At 45.0% G+C, this 16,210-nt stretch overlaps 1 protein-coding gene across 1 annotated transcript in view; it reads right to left on the bottom strand.

Annotated features, from left to right (window-relative positions):
* The window catches only part of LOC308687562 (adhesion G protein-coupled receptor E3-like), a 46,810-nt gene that overhangs the window by 8,784 nt on the left and 21,816 nt on the right, over positions 1–16,210 (bottom strand). The window contains exons 8-14 of the mRNA XM_081360175.1: positions 15,995–16,114; positions 15,691–15,872; positions 15,145–15,321; positions 14,852–15,058; positions 14,542–14,774; positions 14,391–14,457; positions 14,217–14,308 (exon numbers count right to left, since the gene is read on the bottom strand). Coding sequence (XP_081216301.1) covers positions 14,217–14,308; positions 14,391–14,457; positions 14,542–14,774; positions 14,852–15,058; positions 15,145–15,321; positions 15,691–15,872; positions 15,995–16,114 — 1,078 coding nt within the window. The remainder of the gene's footprint in view (positions 1–14,216; positions 14,309–14,390; positions 14,458–14,541; positions 14,775–14,851; positions 15,059–15,144; positions 15,322–15,690; positions 15,873–15,994; positions 16,115–16,210) is intronic.

The following is a 16,210-nucleotide window of genomic DNA, read 5'->3' on the forward strand; positions in this document are numbered from 1 at the left end:
TCTTAAAGAGCCTGAATCAGCCGAAAGAATTGTGCTTGTCGGTTGTGGGGGAAAGCAGACACGTCCCAAAGGAGTGTATGACTTGACGCTGTCTGTGTATGGAGTGAAGTGCGCTGTTCCTGTTCTGCTTGTGCCGGGCCAGCGTGATGAGCTCATCATCGGTTCAAACGTCCTCAAGCACCTCGCACGTACCATGAAGAGCGATGAAAACTACTGGAGACTCATATCAGCTGGAGGCAAGAGAGTACCGTCAGACTGTGACCAGTTCCTTGATATGCTGTCCTGCACCACAAGATGGAAGAGTGAGGATGTCCCAGACAAGATCGGACCTTTGAAGCTGCCTCATGCTGTCACACTGGAACCGCAGCACGAACACCTGGTGTGGGGTAGGCTGTCCAGCAAGGTGCCGATGTCTCCAGGCAGCACAGTCATTGTGGAGCCATGTGGTTCCAGGTCAAGTCCACGGGATGTCCTTGTGGGTCGTGTCATCACTGCGATGTGGGCTGACAGGTGGGTGCCCTTGAAGATGACGAATCTTTCGCCGAAGCCAATCACATTGAGACGTAATGCCATCATCGCTGATGTGTTCCCGTGTCTTGCTGTGGAGGACTTCAACGTTCAGCAAGGTCTGTGTGAGATGGAGGGCTTGGAGCCAGAGAGTGTTATGGTTTCACCTGCCACGGATGCTGACCTCAAAGAACGCCTGTCCAACCTGGGGTTGAGCGATTTGGACATTGACTCATGCCAAGCCAGCTTTTGGGCGAAGAAACGTCTTGTCGAACTGGTTGGAGAGTATGAAGACATCTTCTCCAGACACTCACTTGATTGTGGCGAGGCGAGAGAGTTTGTGCACAGCATTCGCCTGACAGACGATCGCCCATTTCGCATGCCATATAGGAGAGTCCCTCCTGCACATTACCAACAGCTACGACGAGTGCTCTCTGACATGGAGGAGAGGGGGATCATCCGCAAGTCCATCAGTGAGTATGCATCCCCTCTCGTCATGGTGTGGAAGAAAGATGGTGGGCTCAGAATCTGCACAGACTTCAGGTGGCTGAATGCACAGACTTTAAAAGATGCTCACCCTCTGCCTCATCAGGCCGACTGTCTAGCAGCACTGGGAGGTAATGCTGTTTTCAGTACAATGGATCTGACCTCGGGCTTCTATAATGTTCCGATGTGTGAAGACCACAAGAAGTATACAGCCTTCACGACACCTGTTGGTTTGTACGAGTACAACAGGATGCCGCAGGGGCTTTGTAACAGCCCAGCATCATTCATGCGTATGATGCTGAGCATCTTTGGCAGCCTTAACTTCACAAGCCTGCTCTGCTACTTAGACGACCTACTTGTCTTTGCGCCCACTGAAGAGGAAGCACTAAACAGGCTCCAAGTGGTCTTCGGTAAGCTCAGAGACAACAACCTCAAGCTGAGCCCCAAGAAATGCCACCTTCTGATGAGGTCAGTGAGGTTCCTTGGTCACGTCATCGACCAAAGTGGGGTTGCGGTGGATCCCACCAAAGTTGATGTCATCTGCAAGATGCCAAAGGAGGCTCTGATGGAGGAGGATGGTCATACCCCATCTGTAAAGAGGCTGAAGTCATTTCTTGGCATGGTGTTCTTCTACCAGTCTTTCATTCTTGGCTGCTCAGCCATTGCAAAGCCCCTGTTTGCTTTGACGGCAGGCCAGAAGAGGAGAGGCCGGACTGGTCGGAGTGGTGGAGGTGCGGGTATGTACAGGAAACTGACTGCAGCGGATTGGACTCCTGAATGCGAGAAGGCTTTCCAGAAGCTCAAGACAGATCTGCTCAACTGTGCTGTATTGGCCCATCCTGATTTCTCCAGACCATTCATCCTGTCTGTTGATGCATCCCTGGACGGGCTTGGGGCTGTGTTGTCACAATTGCCAGTAGGGGAAGACAAGGCTCGCCCCATTGCTTTTGCCAGTAAGACCCTCAGCAAGTCACAGCAAAGATATCCCGCTCATCGTCTTGAGTTTATGGCACTGAAATGGAGCGTCTCTGAGAAGTTCAGTCACTGGCTGAAGGGACATGACTTTACCGTGTGGACAGACAACAACCCGCTGACCCACATCATGACCAAGCCCAAGCTCGATGCATACGAACAGAGATGGGTAGCCAAACTGTCTTCATACAACTTCGACCTGAAATACATCCCAGGCCCAAAAAATGTTGTAGCAGATGCACTCAGTCGAGATCCCTTTACCACTTCAGTTAGCAGGCGTCTGATCCAAGAGCCATATGGTAGCCTAGTGCAGGAGGCTGAAGGTGCGGAGGCTGAGGAGGTGCAACAGACATTCAGACTGGGCGTCCAACACCTCCAAGTGGTTCAACAGCACGAGCCACCACATGGCACCGCAGGCTCCTACAGTGCAGCTGAAGTCAAAGCTGCTCTAGCCTCTCACAGTTCCTGGAGGAGTGGTGTGGAGAACAGGGCTCTTTGTCTTGGCCAACATGTCCAACAGCTGCAACCTGCAGGCCAGTGTACCCTGCCCTCACTCACTCTGTGCGAATTGGCAGATAAGCAGCTTCAGGACCCCACTATATCTTCGGTTCTTCCATTTGTGGTCCGCAGACGTCGCCCATCTAGACGAGAAAGGCACAGTATGGGCCCCAGTTCGTTGGCGTTACTGAAACACTGGGAGAGGCTAGTCATTCGGAATGGTGTCTTGTACCGAGAAACGAAGGACCCATTGAGTAGGATGAAAAGATTCCAGTTGCTACTGCCAGCCAGTTTGAAGGGTGATGCCTTGAAGGGAGTTCATGACTTGGCAGGGCATCAAGGACAGGCGAGGACGCTCCATCTGGCGAGACAACGTTTCTTCTGGCCCAGTATGGAGAGAGATACGAGAGAGCATGTGCGATGCTGTGAGAGGTGTGTACTTGCAAAATCCCCGGAGCCCTCAGCACGAGCCCCCTTGGAAAGTATTAAAACTTCCGCTGCCATGGAACTGGTCTGCATTGATTTTTGGTCAGCAGAGGATAAGAACAAGAACTCTGTTGATGTGCTGGTGGCGACTGACCACTTTACGAAAATGGCTTTTGCCTTTCCTTGCAGGAACCAGACTGCCAAACAAGTGGCCAGAAAGTTATGGAATTGTGTCTTTTGTGTCTACGGGTTCCCTGAGCGCATCCACTCTGACCAGGGCCCTAGTTTTGAGAGTGAGCTGGTGTCTGAGTTGCTGCAGCTGTCGGGGGTGGCAAAGTCTCATACAACGGCATATCACCCAATGGGCAACGGGGGCACAGAGCGTTTTAACCGCACACTGGGCAACATGATACGGAGTCTTCCTCTGAGAGCCAAGCAAGAATGGCCACAGCAGATCCAGACGTTGACATTTGCATACAATGCGACTGCTCACGAAACAACCGGCTATGCACCCTTCCACTTAATGTTTGGCCGCGTTCCAAGGCTCCCAGTTGATGTTGTCTTTCAGTCTGTTCTGCACGACCTCACTGTGACAGACTTCAGCAGCTACTCGAGGACTCTGCTATCTTACCTGTCTGAGGCAGCCAACATCGCCCAGCAGCATGCCACTAAAGAGCAGGAACAGCAGGCTCGTCAGTACAATAAAAAGGTCAGAGGGGTTTCCTTACCTGTTGGAGCCCGAGTGCTGCTCGCGAACAAGGGAGAGAAAGGAAAAAAAAAGTTAGCCGACAAGTGGGAACCTGCAGTGTATACGGTAGTGGAGCGGAACCCCAAGACTCACATCTACAAGATCAGCGATGTCTCTGGCCAGACCAAGGTTGTGCACAGGAACCTTTTGCTTGACGTGAGCTTCCTTCCTATCCAAGACACCCTGGAGAATCAGTCTTTTGTCAGCTCATCAGAAGTTGAAGGCACAAGTGTCTGTGGAGATGTGGATAGCCTGAGCAATCTGGAGCGAGAGTCGTCCTTGGCACGGACGTCCTCATGGGTTCTGTCAGACCCAGATCGAGCTGCTGAGGCTTCAGCAGACGAAGAAGTTTCTATTCCAGAACTTGAGGATGAGTCTCACGCTCATGAAGACATGGCCAGTTCACCTGAAGCGGCCCTGTCTGACCCAGACCTTGTTCAGTCAAATGCACCTATTGACGTTGATACGACTCCGACTGACTCAACCCCCACTCAAGCCTGCTCACCTGCTGACTCTACTGTGACTCAGACTGCTGTAGTTGATAACAGAATTCAAGGCAGGGTTGTAACTAGAACTGGGAGGGTGGTTAGGTCTGTCAATAGACTTATTGAGAGTATGGTTCAGAGACCTGTTAAATGGGGCCTTTCCTTGCCTCAGAAAGTTTGATTTAGAGTGCACACCGTTAAGTTTTTCTCTTTTCAAACAGTTTTTTTTTATTAAATTTTTTTTTTCTTCTTCTTCTTCCTTGAATGTGAAACCGTACTGTGGGGTTTTTCAAGCCAGGGGACCAGATGTTTAGGGGTGTAGGCTGCACCTTTATGTTCCTGAGAGGATGAGGGCCTGATCAACCTTAATTTTTTTCCTTGATCCGTTTTACGGATAGTTTTTTACTGAACTTTGGGATTAGATCTCATTGTTATTTGGTCCGGGTATGAGTGTGTTTACATTAATGCATCTTTGGTGCTATTATAGAATTCAGGGAGGGGTGTCATTATTTTGGTGGAATTCAGGGGGGGGGGGGGTGAATGTAGCAGGTTTATTTGTATACTTATGAATTCCACCAAAAATATTTCTTTTTGTATTACTGGGAGTTTCGTTTTGTGTTCATTCTGCCTGCGCGTCGGTTTAGTGCAGTGCGTGCGTGTGACGTCATCAGATCGGGGACTTGCGCCGCGCAAGGCTGACCTCAGTCAGAGCAATGCTGGATTTGACTGGGATGCCAATCTGATGTCACGCAACACTCATTGTCATTTTGTTTATGACCGCAGATAATAAACTGCATTGAGACAGCCCGTGCCTCTGTGTCTACTTGAGAACAACCCAGAACACAACGCAGACAGACAAGACGGGTTACATATATATCTGTCTATCTATCGTAATAATGTATGATTTACATAAATGAAAACTGCTGCTTCTGTGTAGATGAGAGAAACAAAGTGCATGCGCGTTGTGCACACGCTACATTGATTATGGCCAAGCATGCGCCCTTAAAATAGCATATGAATAACATGCATAACGCGCCACTGACTTTAGACTAGTTTTTTTCTGGTCAGTGGAGCAATTGTTTTATGGAACAGCAAAATAGCACCAGGGATTGTTTGCGCCGGAACACGCCTCCTTTTTTGCGCTGAACCGCCCAGGGAGCGCAAGTTCATTCCCTAGTTTAGCGACGTGTTTCTGTGGAGGGAAAAGCACGCTTTGCGCGGGTGCAAAATAGGAATGATACATGCGTCGGTGTACAAAGTCAGTTGCGCTGGGTGCAAGATAGGGCCCATAATGTTTTAAGCATTAATTAAAAAGCATAGAGAGGAACAAAACATATATTAGAAAGAGCTTTTCTAAAGAAAGAAGATAAATGCAAGCATTACCGTCGGATGTGTTGCGGATGAAGTGCAGAATGCAACAAAGAAGAAAAGTCTAAAGAAGGAAGTCTAAGAGGCGAAAGGCTTTATAAAGACAGGTCCGAAATGAATTCCCAGAACTCATTACACCTCAAGACTTACGCCGGTTTCACACCGCAAGCGTCAGCGGCGCGTGAGCAGCGCGTATTTTTCCCGGCGTCCATGTTAATCAATGAGTGCATTCACACCGCATGCAGAAGCGGCGCGTAGCAGGAGCAGAGCAGGAACAGCAGTGCCGCGATAGTTTCGGCGCCCGGTCTATTTTTAACGCGCCGCTTACACTGAATTAAAGTGACACGCATTGATCAAGGCCAAAATACACCGCAGTTTTACCCCAAAAGCACATTGATGATATCTATTGTGTTTTAAACAGTCACTCATATGACCAACAGCAATTTAAAAAGAAAACAAATGTCCAAAAACAAACTTCTTGCCCGAACAATAAAAACAAAGACGAATCAAAAGTTATAAATGAAATGATTAATAAAATAAGCTTCTTGACAAGTCTTTTCTCTTAAATGTATTTGAAAACTAAATAAAGCAATGCCAACTTACCCTGATTATAGAGTACTCTGTCTATACACACGCTGCGGTTCAGGCGCGCGTGACAAACGCTGCCAGTGTGAAAGCAAAACGCTCGTGTCCTGCTCCTGCTCACCATATGCACTGCTTACACTCTGCTAATGCGTGCAGTGTGAAACCGGCGTTAGGATTGGATAGATTGTCTGTAAGAGACTGATAATTTATGAGGGGATTTCCAAAGATGACCTCAAGAAAACAGATGGTCTATAAAAGGCTGAAAGGGGAAGATGAAGGCAGACGCTGAATATTAATGGCCTCTCTGGTGTTACAACGCTTGTAAATGGTTTACTCTTGATGTTGTTTTGTCTTGTTTTTTATATTAGTACTTTATATGTAAACTAATTAACCTGTAGATTAAATTTCTCAGGTTACAACTGTAACCTATGTTCCCTGAGAACAGGGAACGAGACACTACATCATTGACGCTTTGGGGAACGCCTCAGGTGTGACAGGTGTCTGAAATCAAATATCAACTCGGCGACATCCTTTGAATCATTAGCGTGAATGATTAACGCGCGATCTGGATGTATAAAGGGGAGCCTTGAAAACATGACAACATCCTATCGTCTGAAGGGACTGTTGGTAGGCAGGCCCCGAGGCATGGCAGGTAGGTGTAGTGTCTCGTTCCCTGTTCTCAGGGAACATAGGTTACAATCGTAACCTGAGACGTTCCCTTTCGAAGGGAACTCGACACTACGTCATTGGCGCTTTGGGGAACGATATACCCACGCCACCATGCTAAGGGGAGTGCATGCCCAAAGGCAGTGACAACTGTCAGAACCAGCAATTCAAATGAACGCTAGAACCACTCACCCTCAGGTCACACTGGGCTGTCAGTGACAGCACTCCCTACGGTCAGAGCCCAAGCTATATGATACCACAGAAAACCTCCACAAACATAGTTTAGTGAAAGGTCTACCTGGGCCTGCTCAAGGGCCTAGGACCACAACTTCAACTTAGAAGGGGTCCCTTCTAGGGAATGTGGCTAGGGAACCCGAGGGAACCCCAGCCAGTCACTATTCAGGGGAACGTGCCACCTGAAATTCCACCAGGCAGGCCTGACCTGGTTTCACTACATAAGACAGTACAGTCTGGCTACTTCCTGTCTGTCTGAAGACAGGCCTCTGGACACTTGCCTTTAGGTAAGGCTTCCAAACCGAGGGATTACGAAGCAGGCAGTGAACCACTCAACCGGATCTCAGAGACGGGATATCCTGGAGAGTATGACTCAGCATAGTGCTTTACAACCTTAGCCAGCGAGGGGAGTTTCTCTACTCGATCCATTGATCTTCCCAGTGTTTGTGTTTCAAAACACTGAGAAGGCCTGTGAGGGCCTAAGGACTGATCTAACTGGGAGGCCTCATGAGAGGCCTACGACCAACTGACCAGACTCAGGAGACCACATAATCATATTGACCCTCAGTGAGGGGAGCATGAGATCTACCTGGTAGGCAACCAGGCTGTAGCAGGATAAAGAGGTTTCAGGAGGGAACCCGTAACAGAGAATAAAAACTTGAGTCGAGCCAGGGTGCAATCTCACCTTCGGTAGCTACCTTATAAGGACTGCTAAACTGATAGTTAGCGGCCACTAGCTTACAAAACCCAGCACCACTGTGAAACTACTCTCAGGGAGACCTGGAGAGGCCTACTACCTGACAACCACAGTATGTGGGAGCTCACCTTCAGGGAGGCCTGGTGAGGCCTACTACCTGATAAAACATAGTACATGGGAGTTCACTTACAGAGAGGCCTGGAGAGGCTTACTACCTGTTACCAGAAAACCACCTTAAGTGGAAACTCAAAATATGTTGGAACTCACCTCCAGGGAGGCCTGGTGAGGCCTACTACCTGACAACCATGACATGAGGGAGCTCACTTTAAGGGAGGCCTGGAGAGGCCTACTACCTGAAAACCATACTAAGTGGAAACGCACAGTATGTGGGAGCTCTGGTGAGGCCTACTACCTGATAACCACAACATGTGGAAGCACACCTTCAGGGAGGCCTGGTGAGGCCTACTACCTGACAACCATAATAAGTGGGAGCACACCTTCAGGGAGGCCTGGAGAGGCCTACTACCTGATAGTGATCCTACACTCACAGTATGTGGTGGCTCACTTACAGGGAGGCCTGGTGAGGCCTACTACCTAACAACCACAAAGTGTGGGAGCTTACCTTCAGGGAGGCCTGGAGAGGCCTACAACCTGATAACCACCATACCTGGAAACTCACAGTATGTGGGAGCTCGCTTCTAGGGAGGCCTGGTGAGGCCTACTACCTGACAACCACAATATGTGGGAGCTCACCCTCAGGGAGGCCTAGAGAGGCCTACTACCTAACTGGAAACTCGCCTTATGGGATGTGCAACTTATCTTTCAGGGAGGCCTGGTGAGGCCTGCTACCTGACAACCACATTATATGGGAGCTCTCCTTCAGAGAGGACTGGTGAGGCCTACTATCTGACAGCCAAGACATGTGGGAGCTCAACTTCAGGGAGGCCTGGTGAGGCCTACTAGCTGACCACCACAAAATGTGGGAGCTCACCTTCAGGGAGGCCTGAAGAGGCCTACTACCTGAAAACAATCTAACAGCTGGATTCAAAGAGCTCTAAATCTGGGTGATTACAATCCCAGGGCGGCCTGCTAAGGTCCGCCAGACTGGGCTACATGGTGACTGCTGCAGGGGACTCGCCTAACAGGGAGGCCTGGTCAGGCCTACTAGCTGATAGCGAGTCTATTCTGCTACTTTAACTAAGACTGCTGGAACCATACTATTAAAAAAAAAAAACTTTCCTATAGTTTTATCCTAGTGTAAGTTCCACAATGTTGGGATCCAACTTAGAGTGAGCCATCAGTGAGCCTACTGCCCGAACTACCAAGGCCAACCACCAAAGGTGAGCTAGCCTAAGAGTCCTATTGGGGGCTACCCGGTCAAGGAGGCCTGCTGAAGCCTACTACCTAACCATGCAGCCTTCGTGGCAGAAAGCTGTTACTACAGCGCTTACAGCATCCTGGTATCTAATCACATTGCCAAAGGCAGCGTACTCAGCAAAAAGCAATACCCTTATAGCAGGGGAGTACAACATACGCCACTCTGCCTAGTGGAGGCCCCATTAACCCTCAGAGGTCGGCAATCACGCCGGCGTGATCTGCTCGCTTTTTTCCTTAGGAGTTGAAATGAGACCCGAAATACTCTTGACTTTGATTTTACAAAACAAGTTTCATACATCAATCGATTCTGTTAAATGTGTATTATTTTTTTGTATACTCACAATAAAAACAAAGTGCTGTGCTTTTTGCCAAATAAAGAAAAATAAACACGAGGTGATTTCTGCCTTCTCTCTGCCAGTGTAGTCCATTCTGAAACGCGTTCGAAAATGAACAATAACTCAGCGAATACTCAGTCAATCAGGCATACAGACACACAAGCATGAAGCTTGAATTCTCTTCTTTTAAATTAAGTAATTTATATAAAAAATAAATACTCATCTTGTGAAATCTGAATTAAAAGAGAGCGATTCCAGTCGAGCTAATTACAGCTGATTCAGATGTAATGTGACTCCACCCACAGAGAGCACACGCTATTCAAACGCAAATGGCTGAGGCAATCCACGCAAACCTGTGAACGCCCCCCATATCAGCTCGAGAAAACCAAAACACAAGTTTATTCAGATCATTACTTGTTTACACCGTCTTGCAGCGCTGTGAGGAATAATAATAATGGAAAATGTCCCTCAGAAGTGCGGGTATATCGAGGAGCGAGCTGAGGAATACTAGTAAGTTTTTTCCTTCTCACGTGAATTTCTTCACGTGGGTTTCTGTTTATGAATGAATGAACGGCAGAGATGCGCGCTGTTTACCACAGCTGGCAAAGACAGTTTAAATTTAAATCGCGTGTGTGAATGAATGATGATGTTTTAGCAAACTGTATTGCTATACTGAGATGAGTAAAAATCGACTGAAATATGTTGAAATAAAATGTAGGCTTTTTGTATAAGCAACGTATTAAACTGCAAATTAACAATATGCCCTAATATTTCATGAAAACAACGTTACAGTCAGGCGAAATATGAAAGACAACATCTTGTTGACTAGATTTGGGTACAGTTTTTACTGTAGAATACTGCCACGTCAAATAAGCTTTTGTTTAGCAATTTCTATATATAAAATACTATTTTTGTCAAAAATAAAGTCATCAACTAAGATGTTAGCTGTTTCAATGTTGACTATATTCAAACTAATGAATACATAGATAAAATGTAGGCCTATAATAATTTTTTTTTTACAAAGAAAGAGTACACTTGAAATATTGTTGAAATTGTAATTATTGTTGTAATTGTAACCTTTTTAATAAAATAGCAAAACATATTTACAAGATAGATGTAAGCAAAATCTTAAATGGTCAATATAAGTCTTCTTCTAAATATATCTTTTGTCCTTGCATTGTGGCTCAGTCAGTGTCACACCTGAATGAATGGCTAATTATGCAGAGTCATTATGCAGAGTGGGTGGGACATTGTATTCTAAGGTGTAAACCGCTCCTCGTTCACGCCCCCTCGCATATTGGCTTTCCAAACAAAACCTGTTTTACATCAATTTAAATCAATGTATGGTTTTATGTGAACGATAAAGCAAGACTATTTTCACATAATTTTGAAGAAAAAACTCTAGGCGAGGACATCCATTAGTCAAAAGTCTTATTGACACATATTTACTATGTGTTTTGTGGCCTTATTTCAGAAATTTTAGTTTTTAGTTTTTTCAATAACCATACATAAACATTATTCTCTCAAAAATGAAAACATGTACATACACGTGGCTCACATATTATGGTAGCCCTGTTTGTGCTTTATAGAGTGAATTTACACCTTTGCCATTAATATGTTTATAAGCAACTGAAAAAAGCACAAATGTCAGGGCATGTCAGAACATTTGATTTGATTAGCCTTTATTGTCTCCTAGCGGAGAAATTCATCTTGGGCATTCGGGACAACAGATGCAGCACAACATACATAACACATAACATGATTTACTACACATAACATGAATTATTACACATAATTATCACCTTAAAAAAACGTGAACACATCCCACCTTCCTAGCACCTGAGAGAACATCTCAAGGGCCCCAAAAACAGCCCAGACCCCAGAGGGTTAAGGGCCTGCCTACTATATGCATGGGCGTCAGCTCATGGCAATGCTCTGGCTTCAAGGGAGTGGAGTTCAAAAACCTGAATGAAATAAGTTTGGAACTCCCCGCTCAACCGGAGCCATCGTGGTGTGAGGTAGATAGATACAGAGCTGAGAAAGGAGTACTCAAAACTACCCTGAGTTAACAGGGGAGTAACAACCATATGCCCCTGAAAAATTTAGACACGGAGCAGGCCTGCAAGTGGCTCCAAAGGGTGACAGGGATTTATCCTGCGCCCAGCCTAGGGGAGCGGGGGCTTGCTTGCAAGCCAACCAACTTCCACCCATCCTTTGAGCAGTTTAGCTCAACGGGCTGAGTGAAGCCAGCTCTAGAGGCCCAATCATATGTTAGCTCTGTTCGGCAGGGTCTGGCAAACTATCACATCGCAGAGCGAAAGATGGCCTTACCCTGCCCGAAGGACCATACCTCAACTACCAACCTGCATTACTCATTCACCCCTGAATGTAGTGAAAGGGGCAGGCCTTGGTCAACAACTCCATTTATGGGAGGAGGTTGAAATCTAGGGGAGGAAGCCACTTAGGACTTGCCTTAAGTGTGCGCTTCATTTTCTCTCAATTGCCTTTAACTTTGCTTTATGTTAAACCAGACAAAACAGTCCCTGAAGACAAAAAAAGATGTTTTCAAGGCTCCCCTTTATACATCCAGGTCGCGCGTTAATCATTCACACTAATGATTCACAGGCTGTCGCCGGTCAACATGATTGCCGTGAGTTGATATTTGATTTCAGACACCTGTCACGCCTGAGGCGTTCCCCAAAGCGTCAATGACGTAATGTCGAGTTCCCTGTTCTCAGGGAACTATATTTAATTGAAACTAAGAAACTCTTTTGCTACTCTCGCCTGCCAAAAGTTTCGCCTGCCATTTCTCAATATGCATTCTTGTCTGTACTTGTGTTCTTGTGGACTTGTGAAACGTCATCAGTCGCTGACCAAGTACTGTTTCAATTCAAAGTTCACATCTAGCCAAGTCCAGTTCAAATCCCCGGATATGTTCTTGATCCGTCCCTTTTACCGAGGATGCATCGAGAGGTGACTTGTGCGGACTTGAGACAAACAGGTATCCCAGAATGCCTCTCACACCAACCAGCAAGCGTCTATAGCAGAGGAGAAACCCCGCGTAATTTAAAAATACTGCTGTAATTGTGTCATGAAATGTAGTTTTAAGAGTATTTCAGGCGAGAATGTAGTTGTTTAAAGCTGAAATATTTTATTTATAAAGATAGCACCAGAACGATCTGACGTTTTTTGAGTTGTGAGAACCAGGCAATTGGACGCTCTGTGCTCATGTACCCCACCGAGAACAGCCTTTCCTCGGTTTGTGCTGCTGACGTTTGCCGCTGGCTCGGATGTCTCTAGTCTAGTGGTTTAACATGAGATATAAATCGTCTTGTGTATACCTAACGGGCGATTTTATTTATTTATTTATTTTATTTTATTTGTAGGCCTACATATAATAAAATAAAATGACACAACCCTGTCTCGTTTTGCTAAATATTAGTTTTAATGATCAATATTATAATGTTTTTTTATGTATCATTTTTAAAATGAAAACAAAAAGAGTCAGGGTTGTGTTTTATATGTTGTGTTTTTATAAATATATGCAGTGAAGATAATCAATTGCTAGCCTGGGTGCCAGCCCGAACCCCGCCCACAACATTTTTTGGTCGGGAAGTTCAGTCTGGACTCGATCCATTGAGGAGTAATTATGCTCGGCTCCTAGAAGGCCGAGCCAATCAAATTGCCAGGGCAGGCTTTAATCGATGATGGACAGATGATCTGCGGTTACGTAATCACCCACGTCACCAAAGAGCGCTTGATTTGAATTAGTTTACAACAAAGACGACTGCAGCTGGAGAATTGAGATTTCACAAGTTCACATTTACAAATAAGTCAGATAGAATAAATGCGTATATGAGATTTCACGAGTTCACACGAGTGGTGGAGGGATGCTGAAAAACTGTCAAGGAGTGTTAGGTAAGTTGACAGAGTGAATATGCTTCCTCTGTAACGTTAGACATGGTATTGTTTGATGACAAGTTGATATTGGATTGATTATTTGTACGTGATCCTCCCAAACTTTGTTTATGAAACATCATGTGTAAATTCCGCCATCGCGTCTTTTATAGAACAAGATATCCACAGCGCATTCATTTTAAAAGAGGAACAGAGAGCCGTGACATTTTGTTGGTTGAAAATATGAATGAAGAACATGCGTCATTTACTGCGTTGATCTGATTGGTTGTAGGTCTATCCAATTGAGTGCAGAGGATTTTTTTTTCCTGGTTCGGTTGAGACACGCCCCATAATCAAATCTCTATGGAGCAGTATCAGACTCACATTCTGACTAGAATATGAGTATGACGAAGTCAGGCTAATCAATTGCGCTGCCTGAACCACATTTGTGTGGCCAATATGTTTAAGATTTTTTTTAAATGAAAATGAAAATAAGAGGAAGAGTGGTGGTTTATAACATATTTTGTTTTATTTGTAGCCTTGATATAAAGAGATAACCGTAGTAGCCAGAGCGAGCTGAGTGACGCTATCAAGTACGCCGCTGTTCCATTTGCAGAATTATCGGACTTGCGTCCTCCCGTCCTCGGGAGTTCGTTCTCCTGAGTCGAACTTGTCAAGTACCAAGGACTCAAGTCCGAAGTTTGCGTACTTGGTATTGAGAACCTGTTTTTGATTTCTAAAAAAAATGAGCTGAACAGACCACAAAGAAGTCTTCTGACCTATGGATTGTGAGTATGAAAATTCAGATGCTTATGATTTAGGACACATTTGACTTTACCTAACCTGAATCAAAATAAGGTTAAAGGTGTCTAGAAATATGCAGCATATAACAATATACACATTTCATGGAGTGTTCAAATCATATTGTTTGTTACTTGGTTCGTTTCATATGTGAAACTTCAGCGTTCAGATTTTTCAAGGTGGAGGTCAGACTGATGATGATGTAGATGAAGAGAATCATGTTTAACTGCACAGTAAGAGAAACAACAGTCATTAATCTTTAATCACTTTTCCCTTTAATCCAAAGTCATGATGAGAAATGTGCTTACTGCTAGTATGACGCAAACAGGTCCCTGAAAACTCCAGATAAAGCCTTTATCCATTTCAATCCAGCACCTGTTTAGAGGAAGAAAAATAATTAAAATGAACAAACATGAAGGATGAAGGTGTTGATCTCTGAGTCATTCAAACTAAACTCACTTTTCACTTCCGTAGCCTTTAGGATGCACCCCAGCAGACACAGCCACCACAACCAGAGCAACCGTATATCCAATCACACACAGGAATCCACTCCTAAGCACGCCCCTCCTTTTGGAGTTGATCTGTGATAGCTTCTTCACACACATGAAGAGCAGCACAGCTTCAATGAACATCCACACAAAGCCGGAGAGAAAGAGGAAGTGCAGCACACCTGATATCACGGCACACAACACCTGGAGATCATGAGAGATGGTTATGATGATTCTCAGTGAGACTGTGCTGAGCTGTAGGGCTCCTTCATCATTCTCACCTGATGACGGCGTATGAGGCTCAGGAACTGTTGTGTGAGCAGGAACAGAAGGTGAGCCAACAGAAGACTCACACAGAGGTTGATTCGAGCCACATTATTCACTCCAGGACTCCACTGACAAAGGGCAAAGGTCAACAGGGTCAAACTGAAGAACACCAGCCCCACAATCACACACACCAAATTCAACACGTCCAGCAGTGAGTCGCTCTGAGGAAACATGTCAGAGTACATGAGTGCCAAATCTGTGCTGTTCTTCAATGCTCACTATAAATCTCGTACTATAATTCTCGTACCTCTGATGGTTTGCATGATGTACCTCGGTTGGTTTGCATGATGAGAGCGAATGTGGACAGATGAACACAGGAACACACAGTGTGGCTGATGTTGGTCTTTAAAACAGAACAACCATCTACAATCCACTCACTGATATTCCAGTACACACAGTACAGAGAACCGTCGGGGTCAAACTTCTGCAAAAAGAAGAAAGAACATGCAGAAAATAGTATAACACTGAATATTAAATGTTTTCAGATGTTCATCAGTTCTCAGGTTGGACAAAAACAAGTCAAGTCAAGTCAAGTGTATTTGTATAGCGCTTTTCACAATACAGATTGTATCAAAGCAGCTTCACAGAATTAAATTAAAATAATACAACAAGGTTTGTTTCTAGTGGAATTTATTGATTGATAAAATAAAATTAAATATCCCCAAAATATCCCTAACTGAGCAAGCCAAAGGCAACAGTGGCAAGGAAACGAAAAACTCCATCAAGTGACCTAATGGTGTCCTAAAACTCCATCAGGTGACCTAATGGTCAAAAACACATTTCAGTCTCTCACTCTGATGTGTTTGATGGTGATGTTGACTGGTTTGGTGAGTTTAGTGTTGGTGGTATTGAGAAGAGTAATTGAGATCACAGTGGACATCATGGTTTTAATCGTGTCAGCTGATGTGTTGAAGAAGTCTGGCTTCAGTAGATTCTCCATTGTGTTATAACTCATGAAAGCCACAGCAGCTGATCCTGTGTGACAGAAACAGAAGAAACTTGTATTCAACACAAACCTTTAGTTAAATGTGGTTTAGTGATACATCTTCTAAAAATTTAAAAATTTAAAATGTTGTATTAAAACACATCTCACATACTTGTTTCATTGTTGTTCTTGGCGATCCCAATGAGATCGATGTCCACAGAACAATTTGTTGTGACAAGTCGAGGGATTTTATCTAAGGTGACACTGGATCCAACCATGAAGATTTCAACCTCTGATTTAGAAAATAAGCAGTTATGGTTTTTTTTTTTTTTTTTTTTATTAAAGTTGTTTAAATTTGCACAAATGTGCAAAAAACAAAACAATAAAA

This window comes from Scardinius erythrophthalmus (assembly GCF_964197995.2).
Source record: "Scardinius erythrophthalmus genome assembly, chromosome: 3".
Lineage (NCBI taxonomy): Eukaryota > Metazoa > Chordata > Actinopteri > Cypriniformes > Leuciscidae > Scardinius > Scardinius erythrophthalmus.